The sequence below is a fragment of the Mirounga angustirostris genome, unplaced genomic scaffold (genome assembly GCF_029215605.1).
Source record: "Mirounga angustirostris isolate CCGP_5_RB_7025 unplaced genomic scaffold, mMirAng1.0.hap1 SCAF_11, whole genome shotgun sequence".
NCBI lineage: Eukaryota > Metazoa > Chordata > Mammalia > Carnivora > Phocidae > Mirounga > Mirounga angustirostris.
Window position 1 is genome coordinate 20,065,167 of NW_026991719.1, and position 16,749 is coordinate 20,081,915.

At 39.9% G+C, this 16,749-nt stretch overlaps 1 protein-coding gene across 5 annotated transcripts in view; it reads left to right on the top strand.

Annotated features, from left to right (window-relative positions):
• ZFX (zinc finger protein X-linked) overlaps positions 1-16,749 on the top strand; it is a 54,517-nt gene that overhangs the window by 15,897 nt on the left and 21,871 nt on the right. For 4 of the 5 annotated variants that reach the window (XM_045876005.3, XM_045876007.3, XM_045876004.3 and 1 more), the window contains exons 2-3: positions 6,736-6,824; positions 9,788-10,357. In XM_045876005.3, the coding sequence (XP_045731961.1) occupies positions 6,764-6,824; positions 9,788-10,357 (631 nt within the window). In that variant the 5' untranslated portion in view covers positions 6,736-6,763. Of the gene's footprint in view, positions 1-6,735; positions 6,825-8,082; positions 8,138-9,787; positions 10,358-16,749 lie in introns of those variants that run through there. The other variant, XM_045876006.3, reaches the window with a different exon arrangement.

The following is a 16,749-nucleotide window of genomic DNA, read 5'->3' on the forward strand; positions in this document are numbered from 1 at the left end:
GTCTTGACCTTCATCTACAGATATTGACAACTTAGAAAAATCATGCTTTTGAGGAAAATCAGCAGTTCAAAAGAGGCACCAAATCTAACCGATTTAATAATGAGACAGCAGAGGAGACAGTTTAATTTAGAATATACAGTTAACTTCAAATCTTCAGAGATATTTGGGAAGATACTATATCTACCCAAAAAGGGAGAAAAGATTGCGGTGGAAAAGAAACTAAGTTTATTTTGATATTAAAATATGACCTTTTAGATAAAAATTCAGTAGATGAAGTGAAGATCAAATTAGCTAGCTTAGAAAAAAGAGTTTAGGGGTTTTGAGAATGTAGAAAGAAAATATGAAAGAAAATTTGAAGAAAAATTAAAGAAACATGGAGGGTAGATTTAGGAGTCCTTACATCATATAGTAGAAATTCTAATATGAATGAACAGAGAAAATGGAAGGAAATATAGAAACAACAGAAGAAAATTCCTTGAGTTCAAGAAGGGCTCAGGTCTTTTTTTTTTTCTTTTTAAGTGATCTCTCTGCCCAATATGGGGCTCAAACTCATGACCCTGAGATCAAGTCGCATGTTCTTAAGACTGAGCCAGCTCGGCGCCCCCTAGAAGGGCTTAAGTCTTTTTTTTTTTTTTTTTAAGATTTTATTTATTTATCAGAGAGCACACAAGCAGAGGGCATAGCAGCAGAGGGAGAAGCAGGCTCCTCACTGAGCAAGGAGCCTGATGCGGAACTTGATCCCAGGACCGTAGGATCGTGACCTGAGCCGAAGGCAGACGCTTAACCTACTGAGCCACCCAGGCATCCCAGGGCTCAAGTCTTTTAATTAGAAAGGCCCCATTGGGTTCTGGATGTAAGACAACCAGAGTTTTTTAGAGAGGTAGCAGTGAAAATAAAGAGGAGTTGACGAATTTAAGAGTGGCTAGCTTAGAGGCAAATTTAATTTAAGGGCTGAATTGGTAAAAGAAGTGAAATATAATTCCATACTTGAAAATTAGGTATCTGAAGAAATAATGGCCAACATCGAACAACGTGGGGAAAAAATTGGAAAGAAATGTAGCTTAAGAGGGAAGATGTTAATTAGGATTTAAATGTAAATTTTCACCAGTTCCACTTTTGCTCAAAGAAAAATCTCCGTAGAGAATGCGACGACGTGATCTCGGGGTTGCAGGTTCGAGCCCTGTGTTGGGGGTAGAGTTTACTTAAGAAAAAGGAAAAATAATTCTCTTAGAGACAGATCTGCTTTTTGCCTTTCTTGCAGCTTGAGCAATTCCATTTACTGTGTATAGCACAATTTAATTCTCTGAGTTTGACTTAGGGAGAGGAACTAGGATTGAGTCATAAAATTAAAAAGCAGTGAGTGTTTGGGAGGCCAAAAGCAGAAAAGTAATTCTTGTATGCATAATAGCTGCAAAAAGCCAAGTAAAGGGCGCCTGGGTGGCTCAGTTGGTTAAGTGACTGCCTTCGGCTCAGGTCATGATCCTGGAGTCCCTGGATCGAGTTCCGCATTGGGCTCCCTGCTCGGCAGGGAGTCTGCTTCTCCCTCTGACCCTCCCCACCTCATGCTTTCTCTCTCTCTCAAATAAATAAATAAAATTAAAAAAAAAAAAAGAAAAGAAAAAGCCAAGTAAATATGTAAGCACCTTGTTAACTTGCTCAAGAAGGGGGATCATTACAGTGTCTAGGCATCAAGAGATCCAAGATGGAAATATATTCGCTATCCCTAATTTAAGATAGATAAATGCCCTTGCTATACCTATTAACTTGGTATGGTATTTTTATTGCTTTATTTTAAAGAATGGAAGAAAGTTTTTGTGAATTTTTTGAGTTTCTCTCAACCCATTATTTCCCTTAAAACTGTATGTTTTTCTCTTGTGAATTCTTCCACACCATGTTTAGGATCATGATTTTTGCAACTGGGAAGGGACTATTTTACTAACCTTGAGGTGAGAGTGGGGTCCCAGAAGTATTTTTGAGGACATTTGGTAATCAGACAAAACGTTAGTATGTGTTCACCTAAATTGTTAGAGTATTGGTTCTCTGAACCATTCTGCTTATTTGTCTCCAGATTCAACTTGGCTTGGTTGCAGCAAAGGCAGGGGCAATTTCAGTTATGTTATTAGTGCACGTTCCCCACTCTAAGTTTTTTGCAATCCTGAGAACTCTTCTAAGTAGCTTCTGTTCTAAGAACATTGGTTTCATTCTGATTGTCAGAGAGAATTACTTCTAACCCCACAGGGGTTACAAAGTTGAAGGATAGTCATCTCCGCTTGGAAGTACAAAACATGTTTTTTCTGGATTAGAATTTTGTAATGACAAAATAGAATGAAAAATAATCAGTCAAAACTGTTTAATAATTACTGCTCACCTATGTCAAAAATAAGGTGAGTGGATACCCACCATTTGGGCCAGAATATCTGTTAGAAAATAAACGGATAGGATGTAAAATGATGGGAATAATGGCAAATAAGTCTGTTATGATAGCTGGGGTTAACATTGTAGAGCAGCTTGCATATTGGGGAACTGCAAGCGGGAGTGCTGTGATCAAAGCGGTGCTTCAGAGGATCAGTGTGCAGCAGATGCAGATTGCAGGAATGCCTGCTCAGGACTTGGCCCCAGCCCTCACATGTTAACAGGATTCCTTGTCATTTGTTGTGGGAGTGGCAGAAAGGCCAGTGGAGAGGCTATTTTCATCCCCTGGTGCTGGGTTGGGGGTGGGGGGAGGAGGGGATGGGGAAATAGGAAGCTGAGAGTAAGCGGTGACACTGGGACTAAAAAGAGAGGGACAGATTTCTGAGAAGTTGTGGAGAAGAAACGGAGAAGGTCTGACAACCTGACTGAATTTAAGCAGGAAGAAGGAAAAGGCCATAGTGGCCATGTCAGGAGAAAGCAGGGTTCTATCCTGATGAAAATATTCCACAGGCAGTCTGGTGGAAGTGTTAGGTGCTACCTTGAGTATGTGGATTTGGGGACTCATCTTTGTGTAAATGGTAGTTGAAACTGTGGAATAAAAAGCAGAAGAGAAGAGGGCTGAGTGTACCTTCTGGAGCAAGGCTGCAGTAAGGAGTTGGGGAGGCAGAGTAACCAGCAGTTGGGAAGGTGGGAAGAGAAATGAGGGAAGGAGAGAATTTTGGAATCCAGGGGAGTGATTATCTGTCAAACTCTAATAGAAAAGCCAAGGAGGATGAATACCCAGCAAAAGAGTTAGTGTGTAGGTTGAGAATTCTTAGAGCTGATGGGATTGGGTTTATGTAGGGAAACTGGAGAGGGGGCCTTAATACCTTAACGGATCCTTATTGCCCTCTTTTTTTTTTTTAAAGATTTTTATTTATTTATTTGACAGAGAGAGACACAGTGAGAGAGGGAACACAAGCAGGGGGAGTGGGAGAGGGAGAAGCAGGCTTCCCGCAGAGCAGGGAGCCCGACGCGGGGCTCGATCCCAGGATCCTGGGATCATGACCTGAGCCCAAGGCAGACGGTTAACGACTGAGCCACCCAGGCGCCCCCCTTATTGCCCTCTTAATTGGCTTAATTTCAGGTAGTAGTGTGGCATTATGTTTAGAAGATTAATTTACTATATCATTTTGTAATTACATTTTTAAAGTGGGGAGAAGAGAAAGCATTATGGTTAGAGGTGATTTTATTTTATTTATTATTTATTTTTTAAGATTTGTATTTATTTGACAGAGAGAGACACAGTGAGCGAGGTAACAGAAGCAGGGGGAGCGGGAGAGGGAGAAGCAGGCTTCCTGCGGAGCAGGGAGCCTGACGCGGGGCTCGATCCCAGGACCCTGGGATCATGACCTGAGCCCAAGGCAGCCGCTTGACAACTGAGTCATCCAGGCGCCCCTCTTTTTTATTTTTTAAAGATTTATTTGCGAGAGAGAACATGAGTGAGGGGAGAGGCAGAGGGAGAAGGAAAAGCAGACTCCCCGGTGAGCAGGGAGCCCCACGAAGGGCTTGATCCCAGGACCCCGAGATCATGACCCGAACCGAAGGCAGACCTTTAACCGACTGAGCCACCCAGGTGCCCCGCCAGAGGTGATTTTAATGGGGAGAGAGCAGTTGACAACTTATTCAGAGCATGTATAGTTTCCATTTTTCATAGTTGAAAAATTTTTTGTTCCTTTTAATTTGAAGCAGTTTGAATAAATAACACAAAACATGTCCTTCCTTGAAAATGAATAGAATATGTCTCAGAGATGACATGTTGAAAATCCATTTATTACATTAATGTTATTTGAGTTTTTCATGGATATTTAAGAACTATTTATATGTAAGTTTAACATCTGAAAATAAGATATGTATAAATAAATATTTATTGCAAACAAGTAAAATCAGAGTAAAAGGATAAAAGTGTGGCAGAAATTCAGAGGAAGGAGAGATTATTTTCAGCTTTTTCTTTTTTGGTGGGGAAGGAGACTTGGGGAAAAGGTCTAAGCAGAGTTGATAAGGGAAAGGTGTTCCAGGTAGAAGAAACCCTGAGCTCAGTGTAGAGCTGGGGTCTTATTAGGGACATGGGACATTTTTGTTTGGCTGAAGTGTGTGCATGCAGTGGTGGGGGAAGGTGCTTGAAGGGAAGGTAGGGGAGAGAATGATGGAAAGATAGTTTGGGGCCAGAAGTTAGATGGCAGGAGTGTGAACTTTATTTGGAAGCAGGAGGGAGCCGTTAAACATTTTTCAACTTTAGAGAAATGACACCATCTAGCTGATGCTTTAGAAAAATGACTCGGGGCACCTGGCTGGCTCAGTTGGAGCATGGGACTTTTAATCTGGGGGTTGTGAGTTTGAGCCCCATGTTGGGTGTAGAGATTACTAAAATAATATACTTCAAAAAAATTGCACTTTGTTATTTGAAATTTTAGTAAGAAGCATTCAGTACTTATATCATCAGCAAAAAATGATAAATGTAAAAGAAAAATGCATCTGAATAGTACTATTTAGGCTGGATTAGAAAGTGAGAAAGTAGATAAGGAAACCAATGAGGGAGGCAGTTTATGCCGTATTTATAACATGAGTAAACCACAATCCCTGATTAGTGATTAGTATTAAATAGTGTAGTATTTAATTGGTTAAGTTTTTGGTCTGTTTTTTAAAGATTTACTTATTTTAGAGAGAGAGCGAGAGCGCATGTGCGTGAGCAGGGGAAGGGGCAGAGGGAGAGAGAATCCTCAAGCTAACTCCCCACTGAGTGCACAGGAACCCGATGCAGGGCTTGATCCCACAACCCCAAGATCATGACCTGAGTAGAAACCAAAGAGTCGGCTGCTCAACCGACTGAGCCACCTAGGCGCCCCAGGTTTTTGGGATTTTTACAAGTTTGGGCTTAAGTAGAAAAGGGAGCATTAAGGTCATTGGGCTGTCTTGTAAAAACCTAAGGCAGATAAGGTTCTATAGCTGGACTTCAGAAAGGTCTAGAACCTGTTGTTAAACCTCCCCTCCCTGCTCCCTCTACTTTATTTCTCCGGGCATTCTCTGGATTCTTTTTATTTTTTATTTGTAAACCTTATCTCACTAGTCTAACCTGAAGTTGGAAAATGTCCTTCCTCATCTCCTGTGTTACAGCCAGTGGTGGTAGTGGTGGGGAGAAGACTGACCCTTGTTCATGGTTTCAGATTCTCAGGGATAGGACTTTGATTTTGTTATGCTCACAGATGAACTTGTTTTTACTTTTTTATACCTAGTGCCAGTCAGCTGTGCCCTGGAGAGCATAAATACACTGTGGGAATTTACTTCTCTAGATTGGAGGGTCAGTTAAGAGGGGTCGATGTAAGTTAGGCAGAATTCCCAAAGGGTGTTTACTATAGTTATACATTTTGAATTTTTACAGTTGTTTAATGTATTGGTTGAAAGATAGACTACATTAAATTTAGAGAAGTAATGGGGAAATTGTGCAGAAAATTCCCCCCAGTAAGCTGTAGAGTGTGTTTAAATTGAACTAAAACTGGTTACCATTCTGGGAATATGGGGTATATGGACTGAGAGGAGACAAGAGTGCTAGGGTGCTGGAAATGTTCTAGATCCTGATCTGGGTAGTTTAGTGATTATACAGGTTTATGCCTGTGTCAGAATTCATCAAGATGTGGGACGCCTGGGTGGCTCAGTCGGTTAAGCGTCCAACTCTTGATTTCAGCTCAGGTCATGATCTCTGGGTTGTAAGATCGAGCCCTGCTTTGGGCTCTGCGCTCAGCGGGGGAGTCTGTTTGAGATTCTCTCTCTGCCCACCCCCACTCCGCATTGTCTCTTTCTCTCTCTAAAATAAATAAATCTTTAAAAAAAATTCGTCAGGATGTGTATACTTGATGTGTGAAAGCAGTATCTCAATTAAAAAGCTAGGTACAGGGACTCCTGGGTGGCTCAGTCAGTTAAGTGACTGCCTTCAGCTCAGGTCGTGATCTCCGAGTCCTGGGATCAAGCTCCACATCGGGCTCCCTGTTCAGTGGGGAGTCTGCTTCTCCCTCTCTCCCTCTGCCTGGCACTCCCCCTGCTCCCCCCCCCATATAAATAAAATCTTAAAAAAAAAAAATGGCACAGCTGACTTGTTTGGTTTATCTGCCTTTCCTGTCATCTAGATGCCCATATATCATTGGACATCAGTTAAGTTCTCTTTCATAGATAAATTTTTGATAGGTATTCATCTCTCACATAATTTTGAGTGTTTCAGAAATATAAATATGAGATTTTTAATACATGATATTAAAAAAGTAATGCTTGGTTTACTTTTTTCTGATTTAGGAGCTGTGACTGATGAGAATTAAAGGCCATGGATGAAGATGGACTTCAATTACAACCACAAGAGCCACACTCATTTTTTGATGCAACAGGTATAACTTGGGTCATTCTGCTTCCCAACTACCAAATTTGGAGTTGGCTATCAAGTGGATGAATTGCTAGACTCTCACATTGATACTCACACTTAGGTATCTTTTTATCCTGTCACGCCTACATTTGTTAAAATGAGCACATTATTATTCCTGTCCTTAAAAATGTGTTTCCCTCACAACCAATATTCATGTTCTTCTCCATAACAGCAGCGGTATTAAAACACCAGTGCTCTCTTCAGTTATTTGCATCTTGCCCAGTTACGGTGCTAAGTCCGGTTACTTCTCCCTTTGAAAATGTTCCTTGCTTACATCTCTTCATTCTACTTCCTCCTGCATAGACATTCTCTTTCATCTCATTCTTAGTCTGCAGTAACTTTTAAATTCTTTTCCTTACCCTTAGTCTCTTTTGTCCAGCCCACCAATTAGAATACATCAAAAAATAACGTGTAGATTGTGTCATTTGTCTGTTTTCAATTACCCAGCAGGTAAAGTATAAGCCTCAGGCCCTCCACCTTCTGACCCCATCCTACTTTTATAACACTGTCTCTCACAAGGTGACAAAAGGAGCCCTCTGCTTCAGGAAGACGGAGTCTTACCTCACTCTCCAAACTACAAGGACTCTTAAATTCATGAAGTTCTAAAAATAGAAAAAAAATGTATTCACAATTTCAGATTACCTGTGATTCCAATTATGTAGCATTGTAAAGTGATTATGCTAGGTTTTATAATGTAAAATGGTTTTTTATCACACTGGCTAGCTACCCTTATAAATAAAACGTTGACTAGTTTTCCATTGGACTTGAAATGATCATATTGCAGTATATTAAAGAAATAGTGATTAACTTTATCAGGAAATTAAATATTAATGATTTTAAATTTTAACTTTTCCTTCAATCTCTTAATCCAGTGGGGGTATATGTATTTTACTTAACTTGGAATAGTCTTTTAATTTACATTTGGTAACTTCAGTTTGACAATGATAAATGCAAAGGTATAATTCTCTCTTCATTAGAACATGAAGTATAATTGATGTGCTTGAAAAAGAGACTAAGCTCTTTGGAGAAAAACACACACTATTTAGTAGCTTAATCTTGCCACAAGTGAGCCTGGGTCATGGACTAAGTGGTGGATTGAAGGGCTGTTGCATTTTAGCCCTGATTGTTAACACTTACGGTGTTTGTTTATCTTTGAGCAAGTCACTTAATCTGTCAGGGCCTCCGTTTTCATGTCCTAATAATAATGAAACCTCTCATTACAGTTTTTCAGAACACTTCCCATACATTCCCATTTGATCATCACAACAGTCTTGTGAGGTATGCATGGCAGATACTACTGTCCTCATTTTACTGATGAGGAAACTGAAACTCAGAGGTTAAATGACTTGCCCAGGGTCACAAAACGAATAAGTGTCCAAACTGTACTCTCTGATTTAGATTTTATAATCAGTCTTCTTGCCACCAAATGCTTTCAACTTCATGTCTGCAAAATGGAGATTACAATGATCTGTTGCTGATGTTAATATTGAGAATATGGAAAATAAATGAGTATAAAGCATTTTGTAGAAGTCCTATAGAAATTAAAGTAAACATACTCTTTATTATTTCTAGATGTAATTAAAATGGATATTAACTGGCTGTAACATTTCCTACATTTTTTAATGATATTTTTGGCCCTTGTTGGTCATTCGTGTTTGTTAAGCAAAGCCATATGTCTCTGAGGACCTGGCCAGTGACACACAGTCATTGAGTTAGGCAGCTGCTTGGACTCAGCCTGGTTTGAGTCACATCCAGAATCACTCATCAACACACTAGCATTTTAGGTTAAGACTTTTATAAAACTTTGCTTTTCTCTAGACCAGGATCCAAGATACTGGATTTGTTTTCTTTTATCCTATGTTTTTGGCAAGGATATTTGATTTTGATTCCCATTTGTGGCATTCATTCAGATTAATATTTATGGAGCACCATAATCTGTGCAAACTGTGTGATCTTGGTGAAGTCATTTAATCTCAACGGGGCTTCAACTGATTCAACCTTCTACCTTTGTTCCTTAATTGCAGAGTAGACCAGAGTAAGGTTTCTTATATTCTGAGGAGCTGCCTGGGTTATAGGGGTATGGGGGGACAGGAGGAGGCTGGCTGGAGACGGAATACCCTGGTGAAGTTGGGGCAGGCCCCATTCCAGCTAACCTTGGCCTCCACCACTCCAGAGCAGCTGCACTTTATGCATCTCATCTATCCACAGAGACTCCCTAGCCAGTTGTCTTTTCTCCATAACTGTGGCCTTCTAGCCCTCTTTTCATTTATGCCCCGATCCTTTTATATCCTAGATTCAGAGGATAATTTCTAAATTTCTGTAGTCATAAATGGAGGATATTGGTGAGATACTGTTCTAGAACAAAGGGGGAGAAAGGGGTAAAGATGGAAGGGGTAAAAATAGAAGAGATACATGGGAGAGGTGGAAAGAAGAAAAAATAAGAGTTGAGGAGAAAGAGATGGAACAAGAAGGAGAGAGGAATGAAAACACATATATTGAAGGAAAATGGTGTATTTGTCACCTGAACTTGCATTACTTACTTTTATAACTATCCCTTAAGTACCTTTGCATATGGGATTAACTTTAGTGAGGCTAGAATTTTACTTTCATGAGTGTGTGTGTGTGTGTGTGTGTGTGTGTGTGAGAGAGAGAGAGAGAGAGAGAGAGAGACTGGCTCAATTGCCTTGTTTTTCTGTATTTCCGTATCGCTTGATTCAGGATGAGAATAAAAGTTCTTGTATTAAAAATTTCTGTTTCTGGTATGATTCAAAAATAGATCCCCTCTTTAATCTGTGTTAGTGTTTGAGAAAACTGAGGAGCTAGTCTGTTTTACTGGTAGGAATTAAATAACATTTACATTATTTGAGGTAGTCATGCACACCTACCTGAAATTTGTGATTTTAATTTTTTTTTTTTTTTTTTTTTAAGGAGCTGATGCTACACACATGGACGGTGATCAAATTGTTGTGGAAGTACAAGAAACTGTTTTTGTTTCAGATGTTGTGGATTCAGACATAACTGTGCATAACTTTGTTCCTGATGACCCAGACTCAGTTGTAATCCAGGATGTTATTGAGGATGTTGTTATAGAAGATGTTCAGTGCCCCGATATCATGGAAGAAGCAGATGTATCTGAAACGGTCATCATTCCTGAGCAAGTTCTGGACTCAGATGTAACTGAAGAAGTTTCTTTAGCACATTGCACAGTCCCAGATGATGTTTTAGCTTCTGACATTACTTCAGCCTCAATGTCTATGCCAGAACACGTCTTGACGAGTGAATCCATACATGTATCTGATGTTGGACATGTTGAACACGTGGTTCATGACAGTGTAGTAGAAGCAGAAATCGTCACCGACCCTCTGACAACGGACGTCGTTTCAGAAGAAGTATTGGTAGCAGATTGTGCCTCTGAAGCAGTCATAGATGCCAATGGGATCCCCGTGGACCAGCAAGATGATGACAAAAGCAACTGTGAGGACTACCTTATGATTTCCTGTAAGTCTTGGGGTACCATGATTGTCAGAGGTATTTTTGAAGGCTGTCTTTCCTAACTTACATCAGGGGTGAAATTTTCTTGACTTCTATAAAACTAAAGTAAATCTCGTAGACCTGCCTGCATTATTGTTTCAGTTTGGAGCCTGTAAGATAACTCAAAATTAAGAAAAGTGAAATGGTGCAGAGTAAAGAGCCATTTCTCTATAAGGACACAATAGAAAGATGAGATTTCTTCAGTCTAGAAAGACAAAGACGGAAAGGAGTAGAACTGAACTTTCTGAAATCATGAAGGATGTGATTAGGCTGTTACAAGCCTTTATTAGAATTAGGAATCCTCTTGAAACTAAAAAGGAGTTCAACTTGGAAAAAATGTATAACCAAACTACTTATATTCTTGTGTATGGATGTACGGTGCTACTTCTGTACTACTTATGTGCTTATTCTGCTTACATGTAAAATGCCATTTATATAACAGATAGCCTGGAGAAGAGCTCTGGCGTAGTGTTGAAACTTTAAATGATTCCAAAACATGATTTTCAAGTATGATGGACTCATAGTAGGTTATTGAAGAAAAGTAAGATGTTTTGGAACACACTTGAACATTTTTAACTTAACGTCTGGAAGGATAGCTGTATCTTCTTACAACATATTTCTTGGTACCACTTTCAGAGATAAAATCCTCAATTGGATAGACCACAGTTCTGACCCAGTATGGGGATTCTTGTACCTTTAGGAACTAAACTTCAAACAAAGACTCACAGACTATTTGCTTATATAAATTCACAATTTGCTTTGCTTGAAAACCTGTTATAATAGAGGAATTTCACATAGCATATATTGGAGTCCACCAGCATTTTAGGAAATACCTTTTAAAAGTTCCAGATTTTGGAAATCCGAGAATTCTTTGTGTGAAGAGGAAGAAAACGCCTTCATTCAACACATGTGTTTGGGCTCCCTACTCTGTGTTAGACATTGTTGTAAGTAGTGCAGATATGGATAGGTGATAAATAAAAAATACATAAAACCATTGTCTTTAGAGAGCTTACGGTCTACTACAGGAGAGAAAGAGAGGTTGCACTGTGATGCAGAGGCGGGACCAAGTTGCTGTGGAGACAAGATGGAGTTGCTGACCTTTGAACTCAAGGATGAGTTCTAGTTTTACCAGGTGAAGAAGGGCATGAGTTGGGAGGGAGACATTCCAGGCAAATTGTATAGTATGTAAAAAAAAAAAAAAAAAAAAAAAGTCTGGCCTTTGCTGGGAATGATGGGAACTTTAGGATATACTTGTATATCTTTGTGTACTTCCTGGTGAATTCATTAGAACAAATTTCTTGAAATAGAAGTGCTAGATCAGAGGGTGTACACATTTATAAGTCTGGTGATATTGCCTCAATATTTTGCCTAATAATAACTCCCCCACCAGGTTTATGAGAAGGTCCATTTCCCTACACAGCTGACCAACGAGGGTATTATTTTCCTTTTTAGTTTTTGCCAGTCTCACAGGGGAAAATATGATAGCCATTTGAAGTTTGAATTTATTTTAGGAAGATAATTTTGGTAGTGATACAGAATAAGAGTAGATGAGGGAGAGACTAGTGGTAGAGGTTAGTTGAAATGGTTCATTTATGAGATAAAGAAGATCCTAAGTACCTTCATAGGAATGGGGACAGAAAGAGGGCACTAGATTCAAGAGAGTTTAGGAAGTAAAATGAATGAGATTTGGTGACAGATAGAATAGGGGTGGGGATCTGAGGGAGAAAGAGAATTCATGGAGGACCCTAAGGTTTCTACCTTGGGGGATTGGGTGCTTGGTCATGCTATTACCTGAGAGGTGGAGATTTGGTGCAAAGAACATGATTTAAGACCTGTTAGAAGTTTGAGTTGCTTGCTGGGGACAATCTGATGGATGTTTTTTCTAGGCAGGTGATAATATGAATTCGGTGCTTTTGAGAGAGTTTGTGGCTAGAGGAAGAAATTTGGGACAACAAAATATAGATAGTATTTTATGCGGAAATGGGTGGTTGTTCCTCAGAGAGTACTTGTAGAATAATGAGTATGGATCCTTTAGATATTTAAGAAGTACGTGGAGGAGGGCGCCTGGGTGGCTCAGTTGGTTAAGCGACTGCCTTCGGCTCAGGTCATGATCCTGGAGTCCCTGGATCGAGTCCGGCATCGGGCTCTCTGCTCGGCAAGGAGTCTGCTTCTCCCTCTGACCCTAACCCCTCTCATGTGCTCTCTCTCTCATTCTCTCTCTCTCAAATAAAGAAATAAAATCTTTAAAAAAAAAAAAAGTACATGGAGGAGAAGAGCCCATGAAAATCAGGGAGTTTTGGGAAGCGGAGGAGAAAAATCTTTAGAGAGTATTTTTAATACTGTTAAAGATGAAAATAATTTCTAGAAGTGTCATCACTGAAAAGAGAATGGAGCTGTTCCATCGAGCAATTAGGAGGTCATTTGTATCTTAATTAAAATAGATTCAATAAAGCAAGGGCCAATGGAGAGGAGATAGAAGAGATGAACCATAATGGATTGAGAAGTTGGTGGAAGTGAAGTAGGTGAAGCAATTTGTATAAATGGCCATTTTGGTCAGGGAAGGGACAAAAGAGGCAGGAGTATAGCTTTGATGTTTGGCTGGATTGTGAAAATGTGTTGAGCATACTTATATAGTCTTATAGGTGCAGGACACAAACCATTGGATAGAGAGACTAAAGATAAGGGAAGGGTTACCAGATGGAGCAGTTCCAGAGAAGGGGGAGGCAATGAGGTCCAGGGCAGCAGTGGAGGGCTGTTGGGTGAGGCCTAGAGAGGAAGAGTAAGTACCTTCTCTGAGACAGAGGCAGTAAAAGGAGCTTTAGAATATTGGGAGCAGGCGCCTGGCTGGCTTAGTTGGTAAAGCATGTAACTCTTAATCTCAGGGTTGTGAGTTCGAGCTCCACAGTGGGTGTGGAGATTACTTAAAAATAAAATCTTTAAAAACAAATAAATAAATAAAGGGACACCTGGGTGGCTCAGTCAGTTGGGCGTCTGCCTTCTGCTCAGGTCATGATCCCAGGGTCCTGGGACTGAGTCCTGCGTTGGACTCTTCGCTCAGCGGGGAGCCTGCTTCTCCCTCTGCCTGCCACTCTCCCTGCTTCTGCTCCCTCTCTCTCTCTGACAAATAAATAAAATATTTAAAAATAATAAATAAAAATTAAAAAAAAAATGTTGAGAGCTATTTTCTTTGTGCAGCAAATTCCTCTGCCAATATAGGATGTACAGAGGTTGTGGGTGGAAAGCTGAAGAATAGAGGTGAAGAGTTGAAAAACCTTAGTCTTAAAGGGAGGGACCAGGGCAGGAAGCTTAAGAATTTACAGGATAGATTATTTAGCTGCATTGAGGGGCCAGCTGAGATTGGGAGTCTTCAGTTTGTATGTCAGATGTGCCATTCAGTATGAAAATACCATTTTGAAATACCACTGCCAGATTTTCTGTTGCAAGACCAGGCAACCCAGAGGCAAGGCTGGAGAAAGTAAGGAGTTGGGTTCATCGTGCTTTATGAGGGCAGGAGGATCTGGTGAAATATTTAGGCGAAAGCACTCTTGGTTCTCCTTGACTTCTCTTTTCACTTAAACTTGTTTGCTAAGGAGTAAAATGCATAGCATTGGTTTGACCTTTAGCTGCATACTATCTCTTGCCTTTATTATTCTTTTAGGAAGTTCAGCCCTCCAAGAATGTCATAAAAAAACCCAAAACAGTAAAAGTTGATTTAGTAACGGTTGACATGGTATACTAGATTTTTTTTTTTTTTTAAAGATTTTATTTATTGAGAGAGAGTGCACGCTCGAGCAGGGGGAGGGGCAGAGGGAGAAGCAGACTCCCTGCTGAGCAGGGAGCCAGACACAGGGCTCATCCTAGGACCCTGGGATCACGACCTGAGCCACCCAGAGACCCCCCCCTTAAGTATACTAAATTTTTACACTGTATTAGAGTCCAGACTGGTGAAATTTTCATTAAAAATCTTATAGTCATCTTTCTTTTAGGCCCTGGGTTTCTGCTAATTTATATAGATTTTAATGTTCCTAAAGTAGTAAATAAGGATGGACACAAACTGCTATTGTTGTATATTTTTGTATATTTTATATATGTATATAAGTATGTATTTTAATAATACAGTGGTAGTTTATTCCTTTTTTTTTTTTTTTTTTTTTAAGATTTATTCATTTTAGAGAAAGAGAGTGTGTGAGTGGTGGGGGGTGGGCATAGGGAGAGAGAGAATCCTGAAGCAGACTCCCCTCTGAGCATGGAGCCTGATGGGGGCTCGATCCCAGGACCCTGAGATCATGACCTGAGCCAAAATCAAGAGTTGGCCGCGTAACCGACTGAGTCACCCAGGTGCCCCTCTTCCTTTCTTTTAAAATAGAATGTCACATCCAAGCTCAAAGAATACGAAGAACACACACACACAAGTTACCTAATACCCCTTTTTTACTATAATGAGATGGTTTGATTGCTTTTATTTATTTTTTTAAATTTTTTAAAGCTTTATTTATTTTTGAGAGAGAGGGAGAAAAAGAGAAAGCGTGAGTGGAGGGGCAGAGGGAGAGAGAATCCCAAGCAGACTCCATGCCAAGCATGGAGCCCAACATGGGGCTTGATCTCATGACCTTGAGATAATGACCTGAGCTGAAACCAAGAGTCCGATTCTTAGCCGGCTACACCATCCAGGCGCCCCTGATTGCTTTTAAGTTGGGTTTAGGGATGGTGACTTTTTGGAGGGGCGGGTATGGTGACTTTTGGTAATATCTATTGTTCTTTTGCAGGTACTTCTTCATTCATTTTTCCTCCATTCCACACCATCATCCCTTTTCCTTTCAAAGTATAGTCATGTTAAAAAATTTAATTTACTACTGGCTTTGGAATCAAACCAGTTGAGTGCTTTGGAATTAATTAGCATTTCTCTTGTTTCTGCCTCCCAGTGCTGCATTTTAGCTTAAAACCTAAATTGATTTCAGAAGTTTAGTATTGACAGAGGCTTTGTGGTAAGCATATAGAGGAACTATGGTCTGATTTTCTCCATGATAGAGAATGCAGAGATGCCATTATTAGCAGTCAACTTTAATGCTTTTCGTAACGTGATGAGAGATGGTAGTATTATCTCTGAATTCCAATGATACTTATTCACCTCACTGGTCAGAGAATATGAACAGACACCTAAATACTCTTCAAAAATTTCAGTAAGTCATTGGATCTAAGAGCCTAATAAACAGCTTTTATAAAGTCTTTAGTGTCTATCTTGGCAGATTTTTTCCCTCTGAAGGTCTCATTTAAAATGACGAAGTAGCAATCCTCATTCTTTATAGTGTCCTGATAGTGTATATAGACACAAATGTTCTTTGTCACAGTAGAGCTGCCTTTGAGGCCAGGATGACCTCTTTATCTCATCTTTGCAGTCTAGACATTATGATTGCTTCTGAATTTGATGGTCTGTTTCTTGAAAATAGGAACTATCCACTGCTTCTTAGCCATTGAGTATCTTCTTCATCAAACCCTGTGCCTATTAAGTGTGAAATAAATATTTGTTGACTATATGAAGACTATAGCTGCAAGTCTGTGGGCATCGTGCCACATCAAAGGTATTAATAATACATTTCTTCCCTACCAAAAGCTATTGGTTCTCACTTGGTTCTGGTTAGGTTAGATATGGTGGTACTGTTTTATGGCACTGAAGAGTTTTCTGGGTCTCTGAGAAGTGGAATGTTTGAGTCATCCATGTGTTAACCAAGTTGTTTTTTAGTTCTCCTTTAATCCGAGACCGCTGCCAGACATCCCTAATTTCTTTGCAGTGGTCTTCAGCCTCCTGGAGTTTGACTTTGCAGCTGCATAGTCAAGATGCTGTTTTGTCAAACATCAGTTTGTACAATAGGGAAAGTTGGAGAAGATCTGGTGATGATGAGTCAGGCACTGCCTTACAACAGCTGCATGAAGCAAAATATTCTCTGGGTGCCTCTGATATTAACATGATCTACAAGAAGTCACTCTTTAGATCTTGTTGACATATCCCATGTCTTTTAATTAGAACAGTTAGATAGAAGATGAGCAGGAGCTAGGTATTCCATTCTAATCCTAGATTCAACTTAAGTGTTGAAATAAACTTTTTTTGGTAACAACTTTAACACATGTAACAGCATGTAACATATGCCATACCGTTTGCCCATTTGAAGTGTGCAATTCAGTGGTTTTTAGTGTATTCACTAACTTGGGCAAACACTGTCAGACTTTAGATAATTTTAGTTAGCCCAGGGAGAAACTTCATACCTTGTGGCTATCACTCCCATCAACCCTCTCTGTCCTGTCCAAGTCTAAGCCACCCCTAATCTACTTTCTGCCTGGATAGATTTGCCTGTTAGGGGTAT